This window comes from Capra hircus, chromosome 2 (genome assembly GCF_001704415.2).
Source record: "Capra hircus breed San Clemente chromosome 2, ASM170441v1, whole genome shotgun sequence".
NCBI classification, from domain to species: Eukaryota; Metazoa; Chordata; class Mammalia; order Artiodactyla; family Bovidae; genus Capra; species Capra hircus.
Window position 1 is genome coordinate 109,041,880 of NC_030809.1, and position 15,812 is coordinate 109,057,691.

The 15,812-nt window shown below is 39.9% G+C and overlaps 1 protein-coding gene across 2 annotated transcripts; it reads left to right on the top strand.

The window, feature by feature from the left end:
• G6PC2 (glucose-6-phosphatase catalytic subunit 2) lies at positions 8,590-15,449 on the top strand. 2 transcript variants are annotated; one of them, XM_005676009.1, is made up of 5 exons: positions 8,590-8,884; positions 9,458-9,567; positions 11,494-11,605; positions 13,571-13,686; positions 14,781-15,449. In XM_005676009.1, the coding sequence occupies exons 1-5, from the start codon at positions 8,667-8,669 to the stop codon at positions 15,290-15,292; spliced, it is 1,068 nt and encodes a 355-aa protein (XP_005676066.1). In that variant the 5' UTR covers positions 8,590-8,666; the 3' UTR covers positions 15,293-15,449. The 2 variants fall into 2 exon arrangements, with proteins under 2 accessions (XP_005676066.1, XP_005676067.1); XM_005676010.1 differs by lacking the exon at positions 13,571-13,686.

Consider the following 15,812-nt stretch of genomic DNA (forward strand, 5'->3'; position numbering starts at 1 on the left):
AGAGGTGGCCAAAGTATTGGAGTTTCAGCTTTAACATCATTTCTTCCAAAGCAGTCCCAGGGCTGATCTCCTTCAGAATGGACTGGTTGGATCTCCTTGCAGTCCAAGGGACTCTCAAGCGTCTTCTCCAACACCACAGTTCAAACGCATCAATCCTTTGGCGCTCAGCCTTCTTCACAGTCCAACTCTCACATCCATACATGACTACTGGAAAAACCATAGTCTGAACTATATGGACCTTAGTCGGCAAAGTAATGTCTCTGCTTTTGAATATGCTGTCTAGGTTGGTCATAACTTTTCTTCCAAGGAGTAAGCGTCTTTTAATTTCATGGCTGCAGACACCATCTGCAGTGATTTTGGAGCCCCCCAAAATAAAGTCTGACACTGTTTCCATTGTTTCCCCATCTATTTCCCATGAAGTGATGGAACCAGATGCCATGATCTTAGTTTTCTGAATGTTGAGCTTTAAGCCAACTTTTTCACTCTCCTTTTTCACTTTCATCAAGAGGCTTTTTAGCTCCTCTTCACTTTCTGCCATAAGTGATTACAAACTATTAAATTTAGTTCCCTGTACTATACAGTTTGCTTATCCTTGTTGTCTATCTATTTTTTTATATACAGCATTATGTGTATGTTAATTCCAAACTTGTAATTTATCTCTGCCCCCAACAAAAAGAAATGTTTTTAATCTAGACATTAAGAGGAAAAATGTTATCGGGACAAATTGTGGTGAGGAGACTGAAAGATTGATGATAACTCTGAAGAGATGGAGGAAATGAAGGGATCCTGGGCATAAGCACCATGGACAGCCACAGGATGGGATTCCTGTGAACTGTCTTAGAAATGGCTTTACTGGGCTTCACTGATGGCTCAGTGGTAAAATATTTGCCTGCCAATGCAAGAGACACAGGTTCAATTCCCAATCTGGAATCCCAGATGCCATGGAGCAACTAAGCCTGTGGGCCACAACTACTGAGCCTGTGCTCTAGAGTCCTGGAGCTGCAACTACTGAAGCCTTGGAGCCCATGCTCTGCAACCAGAGAAGCAACTGCAGTGAGAAGCTCTTGTACCACGATGAAGAGGAGCCCCAGATCGCGGCAACTAGAGAAAAGTCCACGCAGCAATGAAGACCCAACTCAGCCAAAAATAAGTAAACAAGCAAATAATGTAAACCTTATTTGGTGAATCAATTTGGGAGAAGCCTTGAACTTTACCATCTTTGACTTTGAAATGACCCAGTTTATCAAGAAGACTCTTGTTATTGGTGGGAAAAGGTACATTTGAAGATCATTCGTATTGAAAAGCACCAACCTCCTGCATCTCTCTCCCGCTATGACCCACACAGGGTAAGTTCTGGGGAGCGTCTCCACCCTCAAGCAACTGGTGGCAGATGGCAAACTGAGGAGGACTAAGGAAATGCTTGGAAAGAGATTTCCCATAGGAACAAAATCATGAACACATATAAGTGCTGTAGAGCTGGAAGGAAATACTTTACAGGTATAATGGGTCAAGTAAGCATTGTTTTCCTTTTAATCATTTGTCCCATTTAAAATTTTTTTGCAAGAACTGGTTTTAAAATTCAATTAAATTTTATAATTATGTAAGCTATTTACATGATTTCAAATTCAAATCTAAAAAATAAGAATATTTAAAGAAATCAACTGTTTCCCACTCCCTACGTATATTCCCTTCATTTCTTTACAGTTAACCTTAAAACATTTTAAACTGCTTATTTTCCTATTATCTTTAAGCATAAACAGATGCATACATATATTACTTTTTTCTTAGATAAACATTATCTGTAATTTTCTTTACCTTAAAGAAGCTTTCTTGTTCTGGCCACTTTATAGTATCATCTCTGTAAGAAAATGTATTTGAGTTTAGATTAACTGCCTCTTTATAAGTTAGCAGTCACATCAAGTTTTGTTCAATAATCTATTCATTTAAGAAATGTTTGCCTGCATGCTCAGCCACTCAGTTGTGTCTGACTCTTTGCAACCCTATGGACTCTAGCTGACTAGTTTCCTCTGTCCATGGGATTTTCCAGGAAAGAATACTGAGGTGGGTTGCCCTTTCCTCCTCTAAGGGATCTTCCTGATTCAGGGATCGAATCTTCGTCTCCTTCATCTCCTGAATTGGCAAGCAGGTTCTTTACCACTGAATCACCTGAGAAGCCCCAAGAAATATTTACTAAATAACAATAATAGACCTAGGGTTAGTTCCAGATTTTGTGGGCTTTAAAACTCCTATAATATTGGAGCCTCTCTTTGAGAAAAAGAATTAAAAATGGGTATTATTACAACTCGCATAAGTTCAGTTAAGTCGCTCAGTCGTGTCCGACTCTTTGTGACCCCATGAATTGCAGCACGCCAGGCCTCCCTGTCCATCACCATCTCCCAGAGTTCACTCAGACTCACGTCCATCGAGTCTGTGATGCCATCCAGCCATCTCATCCTCGGTCGTCCCCTTCTCCTTCTGCTCCCAATCCCTCCCAGCATCAGAGTTTTTTCCAATGAGTCAACTCTTCGCATGAGGTGGCCAAAGTACTGGAGTTTCAGCTTTAGCATCATTCCTTCCAAAGAAATCCCAGGGCTGATCTCCTTGCAGTCCAAGGGACTCTCAAGAGTCTTCTCCAACACCACAGTTCAAATGCACCAATTCTTTGGCACTCAGTCCTCTTCATAGTCCAACTCTCACATCCATACATGACCACAGGAAAAACCATAGCCTTGACTAGACGGACCTTAGTCAGCAAAGTAATGTCCCTGCTTTTGAATATGCTATCTAGGTTGGTCATAACTTTTCTTCCAAGGAGTAAGCATCTTTTAATTTCATGGCTACAATCACCATCTGCAGTGATTCTGGAGCCCAAAAAGATAAAGTCTGACACTGTTTCCACTGTTTCCCCATCTATTTCCCACAAAGTAATGGGACCAGATGCCATGATCTTCATTTTCAGAATGTTGAAACTCGCATCATCACTCGGTAATAAACTGCCATGGCAGGGACCCATGCAAGTTTCTCCAGCATCATGGAAAATCAGATTCTGCATGGGTTTGTGCTAGGGACTGTACTGGTGGTTCATACACACAGAAAACATGATCCCTTATTTTATGGAACTTGTACTGTGGTGCAGGTGCTGGAGCCAGAGATTAAACACAGACGCTCAAGCTGAATATACAATCACAGATTATAATCATTTCTCTGTTAATGGGCTGAATTGCATCCCACATGCCCACCTCTCTGAAGTCATATGTTGAAGTCCTAAACCACTGTAATAGCAAATGCGACTGTTTTGGAATTAGGGTCTTTAAAGTGGTAACTAAGTCAAAATGAGGACATTAGATTTGGGCATTAATGCAATGTGACTCTTGTCCTTATAAAGAGATTAGGACACAGTTTCACAGCAGGAAGACCATGTGAGGACGCAAAGAGAAGATGCCGCCTGCAAGCCAAGGATGGAGGCCACTGAAGAAACCAACCCTGTGACACCTTTATCTTGGACTTGTGGACTCCAATTTCTGTTATCTAAACCACCCAGTCTGATACTGCATATATTAGCCCTAGCAGAGGAATAAAATCCCTAAAAGAAAAGAGTGTCGGAGAGAAAGCACTATTACAGGAATGAGGGAGCTGGTTGGAGAAGTCAACGCCAAGAACGTATATATAAGCTAAAATAGGAAAAGATGAAAAATGATAAACTATGGGAAAGAAACAGATTTAGCAGTTCCTGTTAAAAGGCGAAAGAAATCAAGGTGTTTTGCTGTGGTTAATTATCCCACAGTCTACAGAAGCAGAGAGTCCTCAGGAGACAGTCTTTCTAAAGTATCCACCTAAGATGAAAAGCTAATGTGCAACCAACTTCCTCACAGTCCACAGACTCTGAGTACTGAATGAGTAAGAAGTTAAATTTTTAATTGTAAGACAAAATGTATTTGATATCATTCACATTATAATTTAAGCAAGTTTCTGAAGAAAGAATATGATAAAATATATGGCTCAAACACATCTTAGAAAAAGAATAAAGCAAAGTAATGTCTTTTTTCATGGTTCATTAAAGAGATTATGGAAATTGTAGAACCTGATTATGCAAAAACAAAAAGGCCAAGAATACAAACTCTGATTAGTCAAGGCCGATGCCTCACAGAGTCATGATATACCTGAATAAATTGATTTGTCCTTGGCAAGCAAGCACATATCCTCATTTTAACTCAATTAATAGTAAGAATTATAGGGACTTCCCTGGTGGTCCAGTGGCTAGAACTTTGCACTCTCAATGCAGGGGGCCCAGGTTCCATCATTGGTCAAGGAACTAGATCCCACAGGATGCAACTAAGTTTGCAACTAAGAATTTCACATATCACAACTAATGATCCTCCAAACTGCAACAAAGATAGAAGATCCCAATTACCGCAACTGAGACCCAGCACAGCCAAATATATAAATATTAATAAATAAGAATTATAGACTCAGAATCACAGGGAGTCCCTTATTTCTTGGTGGGTTGCTGCATAAATTGCTTCTGACATATGCTTATTCAATTTGTCTTGTGAAAGACAGAGTATACAAACGGACAATGGCCAGACCAAATATAACAACAGAACTCTGATCCACAACATCTGAAGCAAAATGCCCATAGTGCTCAGAACTTGGTCAATGACTGCCAGTTTTTTTGCCCCTGCCTTCAACTCAGGACCAACCAGAGAAAACCAAATGGTTTCCCAAACTGATCACCTAAAGATGCTCTGCTTCTAGAAGCTCATCTCCAGATTACACATGCCACCAACCACCTTTTATCAGAGCAACCCTGAGGCCTTCCTTCCTTTTTTTTAATAAAGTGTTTCCAATCCTCTGTCCACTTTTGTGTTTTTTGTCAGATGCATGAGATGGTGGCTGGCCCTTGCTATAGCAAGCAGAATAAATAAGCTCTATTTGCTCTCATCTGAGTAAATTTAATTAAGGCAATGGCATCCCACTCCAGTACTCTTGCCTGGAAAATCCCATGGACGGAGGAGCCTGGTAGGCTGTGGTCCATGGGGTCGCTAAGAGTCGGACACGACTGAGCGACTTCACTTTCATGCATTGGAGAAGGAAACAGCAACCCACTCCAGTGTTCTTGCCTGGAGAATCCCAGGGATGGGGGAGCCTGGTGGGCTGCCGTCTATGGGGTCGCACAGAGTCAGACATGACTGAAGTGACTTAGCAGTCTTAAAGAACCTGCCTGGCAATGCAGGAGACATAAAAGATACAGGTTTGATTCCTGGGTCAGAAAGATCCCCTGGAGATGGAAATGGCAACCCACTCCAGTATTCTTGCCTGGAGAGTCCCATGGACAGTGGAGCCTGGCAGGCTGTGATCCATAGGGTCACAAAGAGTCAGACACGACTGAAGCAACTTAGCACAGCACAATTTATTTCCATACATGATTATTCTCAGAGAAGAAAACATATGCTGGGTCCCAGGGCCATCAGCAGCAGATGAGCATCAGAGCTCCCCATAAGCTCTGGAGGGACCCATCTTTGTCCCACTTTATATTTCCTCCAGGGAAGATGTCAGCAACTGGAAGTTAACAGTAGCCGCTGAGTACCCACAACAACTGTGTCCCTGTTGTCAAATGATGGGATGAGCCATCCAACAATTCCAAGTGGTGACTGACTGTATCTGTGAAGTTCTCTTAGTGATCAAGCAGCTGACCAGATGTGGTTCAGTGTCAACCAATCATGATACAGGGAAACTGGAGGTCTGGGTGGTTAAAAACATTTGAAACAAGCTGTTAATCTCATCAATATTGGCCTTAAGCAGCCAAGACAAGGCTTAGATCGAGAAAAATCATTGCTCTGGAAACAAAATTTCATTTCCAAGCAGCCTCCCATACTAAAAAAATGACCTGGGCAGTTACTTGTTCATTTCCTCATCCTGAAAATGAACACCTCGGTGAAGTTAAAATTGGATAATAAGGTGGAGTGTTTTTTTTAATTTTTTTTTAATTAATTTGGCTGTGCCAGGTCTTAGTTGCAGCATGTGGGATCTAGTTCACTGACCAGAGATTGAACCCAGTCCCCCTGCATCAGGAGCACAGAGTCTTAGCGACTGGACCACCAGCAAAGTCCCAAGATGGAGTATTTTTAAAGGTAAATAACTGGCAGACCATAAATGCAAGACATTCTAAAGCACAACTGAGTTTTCAGCACAATTAATTTTATCCCAAACATCCCTCAGATCAGATTAGCACAGTAGTAGGAGAATGAGAGTGAATATAATTCATAGTCTGTAGTCTGCCCAGGGGGAGAGCAAAACCTGGGGAGAGCCAGTGCTGGCTGACTACTTCCTGGCTCTCCTCCCACCGCAGTAAAAATAATATAGGAGACTGCGAGGTTCTCACCATGGACAGAGATTAATACTCATTTCCTGGAAGACATTTAAAGACACTTTCTGAAAAATGATCTGATGCCATTTGCAGTCCTACTTAGTGACTGTCAGACCCATAGAAGCCAGGCAGTATTTTAAGCTCTTTTTGGGAGAGAAGCACAGAAAACTCAGTGAGTAAAATTGCCATCACTATGCCCTATTTTATGAGAAGTGCACTTCAATTACCTCCACTGCTTTACCTCTTCTGGAGATTAGGGTTTTCTTTCATTCCAGAGATAGGGTCTCCAAAGACTTGACAACAAGATGCATCACTTAGTGCAAAAATCGAATGTAATGGGAAATCCAATTAAGCCCAATAGTTGACATACAAATGTCAGTAAAGCTTCTTTTAGGTAGACTTTTGACAGAGGGAGGGGTTTAAGGTCAAAAGGAGAACAAGCTATGTATGAATTGCTTTATATCAATGATTTCAACCTTAACTGCACATTGCAATCATTTGGAAAGTATTTTTTAAATGCTAATGCCTAACTTCCATAACTAGAAATTTAATAAATCTGGGAAAAGCATAGCATTCTTTTTAAAAACACCCCAAAAGACTGGTCAGTCAAAACATTTCCTCCAAGAGAAGCAAAGAGCCTGGGGAGGTACCTATAGACACTGGATCCCCTTAATGAGGTGCCATTAAATGATGGGGCCAGTCCCGTGGCCACGCTAAGTTTTCTAAATTTGCTGGTATATTGAGTGCTTATTTAGCTTTTATGCAGAGTTGCTGCTGCTAATTCACTGCAGTCATGTCTGACTCTGTGCGACCCCATAGACAGCAGCCCACCAGGCTCCCCCGTCCCTAGGATTCTCCAGGCAAGAACACTGGAGTAGGTTGCCATTTCCTTCTCCAATGCGTGAAAGTGAAGTCACTGTCACATGCTGAGTTGTATCCGACTCTTAGCTACCCCATGGACTGCAGCCTACCAGGCTCCTCCATCCATGGGATTTTCCAGGCAAGAGTACTGGAGTGGGGTGGGGTACATCATGTGAAACGCTGAGCTGGATGAAGCACAAGCTGGAATCAAGATTGCCAGGAGAGATATCAATTACCTCAGGTATGCAGGGCTTCCCTGATAGCTCAGTTGGTAAAGAATTTGCCTGCAACGCAGGAGACCTGGGTTCAATCCCTGGGTTGGGAAGATCCCCTGGAGAAGGGAAAGGCTACTCACTCCAGTATTCTGGCCTGGAGAATTCCATAGACTATACAGTCCATGGGGTCGTAAAGAGTCGGACACAACTGAGCAACTTTCACTTTCACTTTTCAGATGTGCAGATGACACCATCCTTATGGCAGAAAGTGAAGAGGAACTAAAGAGCCTCTTCATGAAGGTAAAAGAGGGGAGTGAAAAAGCTGCATTAAAACTCAACATTCAAAAAACTGAAATCATGGCATGCAGTCCCATCACTTCATGACAAATAGATGGGAAAACAAGGGAAACAGTGACTGACTTTATTTTCTTGGGCTCTCTCACATGAGCAGCTCTCCCATGCTCTCAATTGCATTTGCTAGCCAATACAAATATGCCTCATTCCTAACAGTTCTACCATCTAGTAGACCTACTACTCAGTAATCTCCATATCTGCTTTCTGGCCTCACAGTCGAAAAATAACACATTTCCTTCCAGATTTCATATACTCCGTGTATTTTCTTCTCTGTTCCACATCTCTCATATTATTCTCTTTGCTGATAAGGAAATACCAAAATATTTCTAACATCTGCAATCAGAAAATACTGTCATATCATATAAATTTTTCATGCCTAGATATTTACTCATCCGTTTTCCTGAAAGACCCAATAAAATAGTCAAAGAGCCACAGTCTATTTTAAATTAAAATGCATTGCTTTAAGGGCTATTTGACATGCAGTAATTATTTACATAGTCTTCTAGTGAAGCACAGAAATTGCTAATGTCTCTGCCCTTGAAGGAAATGAACCGTACAAAAATTTCGAGCAAACATGATCCAACTGTTCACACAAAAGACAGACTGCATAAGAAATGCATTGTGTCTCTACCCAAATTTCCCCTCGACTTGCCACAGATCAGCATGTACTTCACCTCTTTTAGCATCAATTAAAATCATAAAAGCAGATGAACTTTTCAGCAGAGGATAGACATGCCCTCTCCACAGATGGTCAGTATCACATGTCACAGTAATGGCTGGACACGCCGAGAGAGTAACGTATAAAAATGGTAGAACTCAGAGCACTTCAGCTCCACTCACTCTGTGTTTAGAACTGCCTCTCTTTCAAGATGGATTTCCTTCATAGGAATGGAGTGCTCGCTATTCAGCATTTGCAGAAGGACTACCGAGCTTACTACAGTTTTCTAAATTTTATGTCCAGTGTTGGAGATCCCCGGAATATCTTTGCCATTTATTTTCCACTTTGGTTTCAACTTAATCAGACAGTTGGAACTAAGATGATATGGGTAGCAGTCATTGGGGATTGGTTCAATCTTATTTTTAAATGGTAAGCCTTCTGTTTTGTTTCATTCTTCATAAAGCTTCTTCTTAAATTTGTAGCTTTGGCTTAATGATCACATTTCAGATGTGTATAATTTTACTTGGAAAATCTTTCAAACATACCGGTTAACTTGAAACACCTATTCGTAAACAGAACTTACAAAAAAGCATAGGAGTCTATACTTTATCTGACTTAGAAGTAAATTCCAAAAGCCTATAACAAATATGGTATGATAAACCAAGAAGTGAGTTAAACAAATTGCACCATAATGAAAAGATTAATAATTCCAAGGACCACTTTGATATTTTCAGTCTAAGTATCCAAAGCACCGAAAGACTTCCCTTGCAAGGGAAAAAGTCCCTGTTTTTATTGGAAACTAGGATGCCAAAACTCCGTGTGACTCATCCTCTATAATGAGAGACAGAGCGGAACTTAAATTCTTTCAAAGTCTCTCAATAATGAGCTTTCCTTATCAACAGTCTGCTTGAGTCATTTTTATAGGAGAGAATAGCTAGTCTCCAATTAAGTAACAACTGTGTGTTTAAACATACATGCATATTTATATTTCTTTAAATACAGGATATTATTTGGTCATCGTCCTTACTGGTGGGTCCAAGAAACTCAGATTTACCCAAATCACTCAAGTCCATGCCTTGAACAGTTCCCCACTACATGCGAAACAGGTCCAGGTAAGCTATTAAAGCAGCCTCAGGTTTCTAAAGATATTCCAACAGATAGCCATTGTACATGATTATTGCCTAATAACTGTACAATATCATAGGGGGTTTTAAAGAAAACAGCATGGGTGAGGATGCTAAAAGTTCATAAACAAAAATTGCTAGTGAAAAGGGTAAAACTTATTTATGAGTAAGAAAATTTCATTTTTTAAAAATTTGTAAAAGGATAAGTTAAGAAAATATTCCCCAAATGATTTTATTCCTGACATTTTTTTTTTGGAAGAAGGTCATGGTTTGATATAGAAACAAACAAAAGACAATTAACTAGAACACATTTTTTTAAAACTATATTAAAATACTGGAAATGCTGATTTATCTGCTGCTGTGCACCTTTCAAAGTTATTATAGATCCTCTGAGAATCACATAAATGAGACATAGACAGGGTTTCTGTAAGAAAGGTAAGGACTTCCTGGTATTACTATTGCCTGCCGAAATTCTCTCTAATTGTAGAGTTATTTCTTCCCACTTTGCTTTTTCTCTTGTGTATACAGTGTATAAGTAGACTTCTTGGTCCACTCTCTCATAAGTAAGATTTTGTATGAGTATAAAATCTTTACTATGAGAATTGAGTTTAAGACTATAAAAATTTTAAATATATATATAAAAGGTAAATTGCATACTGTTTTAATTTGTGAGATTGTGTTATATTGTACCTCCACACAGTTTGTTACATAGCATAAAATTCTTGGCATTTGACATCCTGAGACTAACTTTGAATACAGCGAATGTGTAAGTTCCTAATAAGTTTTTGGATTTTTTTTTTTTTGCTACCAAAAAAGTAGGCATCCATCTGTTAAAATACTATATAACAGTACTATATAGTACTATACTATTAGTTATTTAATATCTGACTCCTCCAATAGACTGTGCATTCCATCATGTCAGGGACAGTATGCATTTTATCTTTGTGAAAACAATGCAAGATGGATGGATGGATGGTAGTATTTGGGACAATTGAAATACTACTTTGGTTTATCCCAGAACTTCCCAGCACATGCTCTGTCTTACGAGACATTTTCTGGAAAAGAAGAAAAAAAATACTACATTTTACATTCACTCCTTGAAGTTTTCCAACACATGAAACATACAAAAAGCCCTGACAATTTCTGTTTAAGAAATCGATTTGAAAGAAAGAGATCCATAAATCATAGATTTGTCTTCATTTAACTTGGTGTTTTTCAAAGAGACTGATGCTTAAGCTCAGTGAATCTCCACTTGGTAAAAACTCAAGGAGTACATCAAAACAAAGTGATTTTTTAAAAAAAGATCTAGCGACATGGGAAAGACATTCTGGGAGTAGAAAGGCTTCCTGTCTGCAGATTTATTCTGCCAGGATTGATGCCACTTTGTAGCATCCCTTTTCCTTTTAATGACAAAGGCTCCTAGCACAGCAACCAGTCACAAGATGGGCATAGGGGTAGCTAGTACATAGCAGTTAGTTGGGAAATCAGACACAGCAGTGATAGCTTTAAGATGTTTGACTTTTCAGCCCAAGGAAAATAAGCTGATTCAAGATTCAATCCGAGTACTTCAATTTTGTCATCAGTTAAAAACAATTGCATATGAAGAATGACTAAGGATGTGGCAGAATTTTTGATGCCACAGCCTGAGTTCCTAATTAGACTTGAACATTTTGATTTCTGGACTTCAACGAACTTGAATAACCTGGGGACATTTTTTGAAATAGTATGTGACTCAATTTTGATTCAGTTTTCTTTGTTTCTACCCATTACTAAACATTACGTATGGACTATGTCCTATGGCTTTTTTCTGAGTTATTTGTAAAATTCATGGCTAATATGCTATTCTATTGTCCACTTCTGACTGTTGTACTCTATTAACCACCTTTCCAACGGACTGCCACTTTCTTGTTGCAGGAAGCCCATCTGGCCATGCGATGGGTTCGTCATGTGTCTGGTATGTCATGGTGACAGCAGCCCTGAGCCACACCGTCAGTCAGATGGATAAGTCTTTCATCACTCTGCACAGGTCAGCTTTGCTCCAATCTCTGTGGCACTGGGACATGACAGTTTTAAACACAGAAAGTCTTTTTAAAAATTCAGTTTAGTGCATTTTTAGTTATTGAAATGTGCTTATTCAATTCTATCATAGCCAATATAGCAAAATGAATAGAAGATTAATATTTTGCTTTAAGATAATACCCTAATTAGCTCACAATGATTACCACATTACAGGGTTGGAAATGTTTAATTGATTAATGACTTTTTAAGTGTGCCTTTGGGGTTCCCATAGTACTATACTCACTTTAGTAGTTCATAAATAAGTCATCTAAAATTATATAAGGAAGTATTTTTGCAATTTTTGAGAAGCCTCATTCCCCTCTAATGCATTGGTTACTTTAGTATAATTATGCTTTCTTCTTTGAATAACTAATGATTTTGACATAAATAACTTACAGTCTAGCTTTAAATATTATGCAATCTTTTAATTAAAAACGTCCAGAAGCAAACTTAAATTCTAATGTTAGTAGATTTAATGTTAGTAGATTCATAACATTCTGAAAGGCTTAGACCTTTAAATTATTCAAAATTTTTATACTTTTTCCTGCTTTTCTTCCCTGATATACTTTAACTATCATTAAAACAATTTTGAGCATCACTTTAATCATAAATCATTAGGCAGTCTGAGATAAGATTCTCCAGGTAATTGCATAAAAGATACTATAAAATACACCATTACATGGAAGTTCTCTATAATAAAGAATTTCCAAGGTCCATCTCATATTCCACTTTTTAGAGTAATATTGGGTAATATACAAAACAAATAACCAAAGGAATTTGGGCATCTTTAAAGTTTATCCTAATGAGACTGTGACCTGTATGCCTTAAGGTATTCATTATCCAATCCAAAACCACAATGGTAAAAACATGTAATTTTTAAAAATTAGCATTTTCTATCCATAGACAATTTTTCAAAGTAAGAATCTAGATAAGCCCTGCCTTTTCTCTGTAGTTCATTTTCTCCTCCAGCTCTCAAACCTGGAAAATTATTTGTTTCTTCTAAAAAAAAAATCTCGCTTCTTCTTTGATTCTTATAACTGCATCATTTTGTTGATCCATCAAAATGTACTGAGTGCCCACACCTTGCCTAAATATTACCACATCCTTGTTGATCCTTCTTCCATGTGCATAATCCCTGCTTACTTTCTCTTTGAAAGTCTTGTTTCTCTCTATTCCTTAACTTTTCAATATCCAAAATTTAGTCCAATTCTCAGGGACAAATCATTCAGAACCATCAAGGATTCCTAGAAATCATTATTGCTAATATTTTTTATTAAAATGATGAAGATTGCTTGGACTTAAATATTTTTATAAGTTTTCTGCATACTACTGCTTCTAATTCAACATATATAACCCATAGGTCACTTTCTGTTTCTTATTTTCTACGTGTCAAAAACCAAGGAACCAGGACTCTTGAGAGCTTGAGAGTCTTGAAATTAAACCCAATGAAAACTTGCCCTTGATGGAATGCCTGTGTGCTTTTCATCAGATTGGCAGCTGCCTCTTCTGTGAGTTTTCTTCAAGCAAAGAGACGTTGAGAGAGGAAAGAGGAAGCACACATGACAGGGAGTAAAAATATATATAATTTATCCTAGATCACTGTAGATATTAATAATTCCCTCAAACTTGAATCTCCCTTCATTAGAATAATTATCAGGATGCCAAGTTGGTTTCTTTTTACAGCATTTATTAAAATTTCACAATATAGCCTAGCACTGGTTCAGTTTAATGCATCGATAAATATAGAAACGTCTGTTAAAACATTTGAAATCCTATGGAGTGCAAAAAAAAATTGAAAGACCCTCTAGAATTATATTACATCACAGCTAGAAGATTCCTCTATGAAAGATCATCTGGTGTCAACCCCTCACCCATTTTTATGAGTGACACGATTCCTTTGCTTTTTATGCTTTTCTCTATTTTTCCATCGTAGACTGACTTGGTCATTTCTTTGGAGTCTTTTTTGGTTGATTCAAATCAGTGTCTGCATCTCCAGAGTATTCATAGCAACACATTTTCCTCATCAAGTTATTCTTGGAGTAATTGGTGGTAAATATGATCACTTACCTTTTATTGTATCATTGAAAGCTTTAGTGTCCTTTGTTTTATGTTGTCAGATTCTCCCTGCTAATTGATTTCCCCAAACTCAGGTAATTCTATCAAGCCACTGATACTTAATGCTGCCCTAGGAGCGTAAGTGGTTCTTCCTATCTCTCAAATTCTCCATACAGGAAATGGCACATTCTCACTCAAAAGTATAAGTGCATAACCTCTTGGTGACACGGTTGGGCTTCTCTAAAGTGTGACTAGTGCTGAGTCCAACTCCCGAACCACCACGAAGGACAGTTTGCTTGTGTCTTGGTTTGGGAGACTTAATAATGGCCTTCCAACCTGCACACCATGTTACTCTCTCGGAAACACCTGCAGTGATTATTACCTAACTGTGGACTTCATTCAGCAGCTGCTTTGCATTTCTACCAGCATTCTCAATGATCAAGTTTCTGCTTTTCAACTCCACATATCTTTCAAAGGCTATCTACATGAACTGGCTGTGGCAACTGAAATATTAATTGCAAGCACCTAGATCAGTTCTCCAGAGAAGGCAATGGCAACCCACTCCAGTACTCTTGCCTGGAAAATCCCATGGGCGGAGGAGTCTGGTAGGCTGCAGTCCATGGGGCCGCTAGGAGTCGGACATGACTAAGCAACTTCACTTTCACTTTCACTTTCATGCACTGGAGAAGGAAATGGCAACCCACTCCAATGTTCTTGCCTGGAGAATCCCAGGGACGGCGGAGCCTGGTTGGCTGCCGTCTCTGGGGTCGCACAGAGTTGGACACGACTGAAGGGACTTAGCAGCAGCAGCGGCAGATCAGTGCTCTGCCTATAAAGTGAGTTGTCACTCAGTGCCCTGGACTCCTGAAAGATCCCCCCTGTGCTAATGTGGATGGGTAAAAGACCATGGGAAAAGTGAGATTTCAGTTACTGCCTTAAAAAACAGGCTTTGGAAAATGGATGGAACCTAGGTTTCTATAGCCCTTTATCATTGAAAACTGTGGCTAAATTCTTTAATGCAGAGAGGAATGATTCCTGAGAGTCTCAAAGGCACACAGTTCTGTTCAGTGTTGCTTTCCAATCCCCAGGCGTCCTGGTAGCGGAGGTCTTTGAATACACTCCAGGTATCCAAACAGCCAGCCTGAGCACATACCTGAAGACCAACCTGTTCCTTTTCCTGTTTGCACTTGGCTTTTACCTGCTTCTCAGACTTCTTGACATTGACCTGCTGTGGTCTGTGCCCATAGCCAAGAAGTGGTGCGCCAACCCCGACTGGATCCACATTGACACCACACCTTTTGCCGGACTTGTGAGAAACCTCGGAGTCCTCTTTGGCTTGGGCTTTGCAATTAACTCAGAGATGTTCCTCAGGAGCTGTCGAGGAGAAAACGGCTACAGGCTCAGCTTCCGGCTGCTCTGTGCCCTGGCCTCGTTGACCACCCTGCAGCTCTACCATTTCATCAAGATCCCCACTGACACCGAGTATTTGTTTTACGTGCTGTCTTTCTGTAAAAGTGCGTCCATCCCACTGACTGTGGTTGCCCTGATTCCCTACTGTATTCATATGTTAATGAAACCAAGTGCAAAAAAGCTTAATTAGAATTGTGTGGAGGGCTAACACCTGTGGCCCCAGGATGACGCTACCCCATCCTCACAGAGGACCAACAGGGCAGAGAGAAACTGGAGGCTTCCAGTTAGAGTCACAAATGGCAGCCACAAGACCCAGTCCATTCACATATATGTTTAGTTTGGCCTTCAGAGTTACCTGTGTTCCCCCGTCTTTTAGAGAGTATGTTAGTCAACCATTCCTGTTTGACTTTTTGTGACCCCCAGGGATGGTAGCCTGCTAGGCTCCTCTGTCCATGGAATTCTTTAGGCAAGAATACTGGAGTGGGTAGCCATTCCCTTCTCCAGGGGATCTTCCCCACCTAGGGTTTGAACCCTGGAACTCCTGCATTGCAGGCAGATTCTTTACCCCTGAGCCCCCAGAGAAGCCCTAATTTTAGATTAGCTGCCAATATTTTAAAACCAGGATATTATTTGACATAAAAGTTTGAATTTCTGTATTTTGCTGAGTAATCTGACTGTGTGGTCACACAGGGCCTGCATTCCCACCTGGA

Bases quoted from the DNA above. Each gene is read 5' to 3' on its own strand.
- G6PC2 (XM_005676009.1), top strand. From the start codon at position 8,667: ATGGATTTCCTTCATAGGAATGGAGTGCTCGCTATTCAGCATTTGCAG. The intron at 9,568-11,493 runs GTAAGCTATTAA...TTCTTGTTGCAG, and splicing joins TACATGCGAAACAGGTCCAG to GAAGCCCATCTGGCCATGCG. The intron at 13,687-14,780 runs GTAAATATGATC...TCCAATCCCCAG, and splicing joins TATTCTTGGAGTAATTGGTG to GCGTCCTGGTAGCGGAGGTC.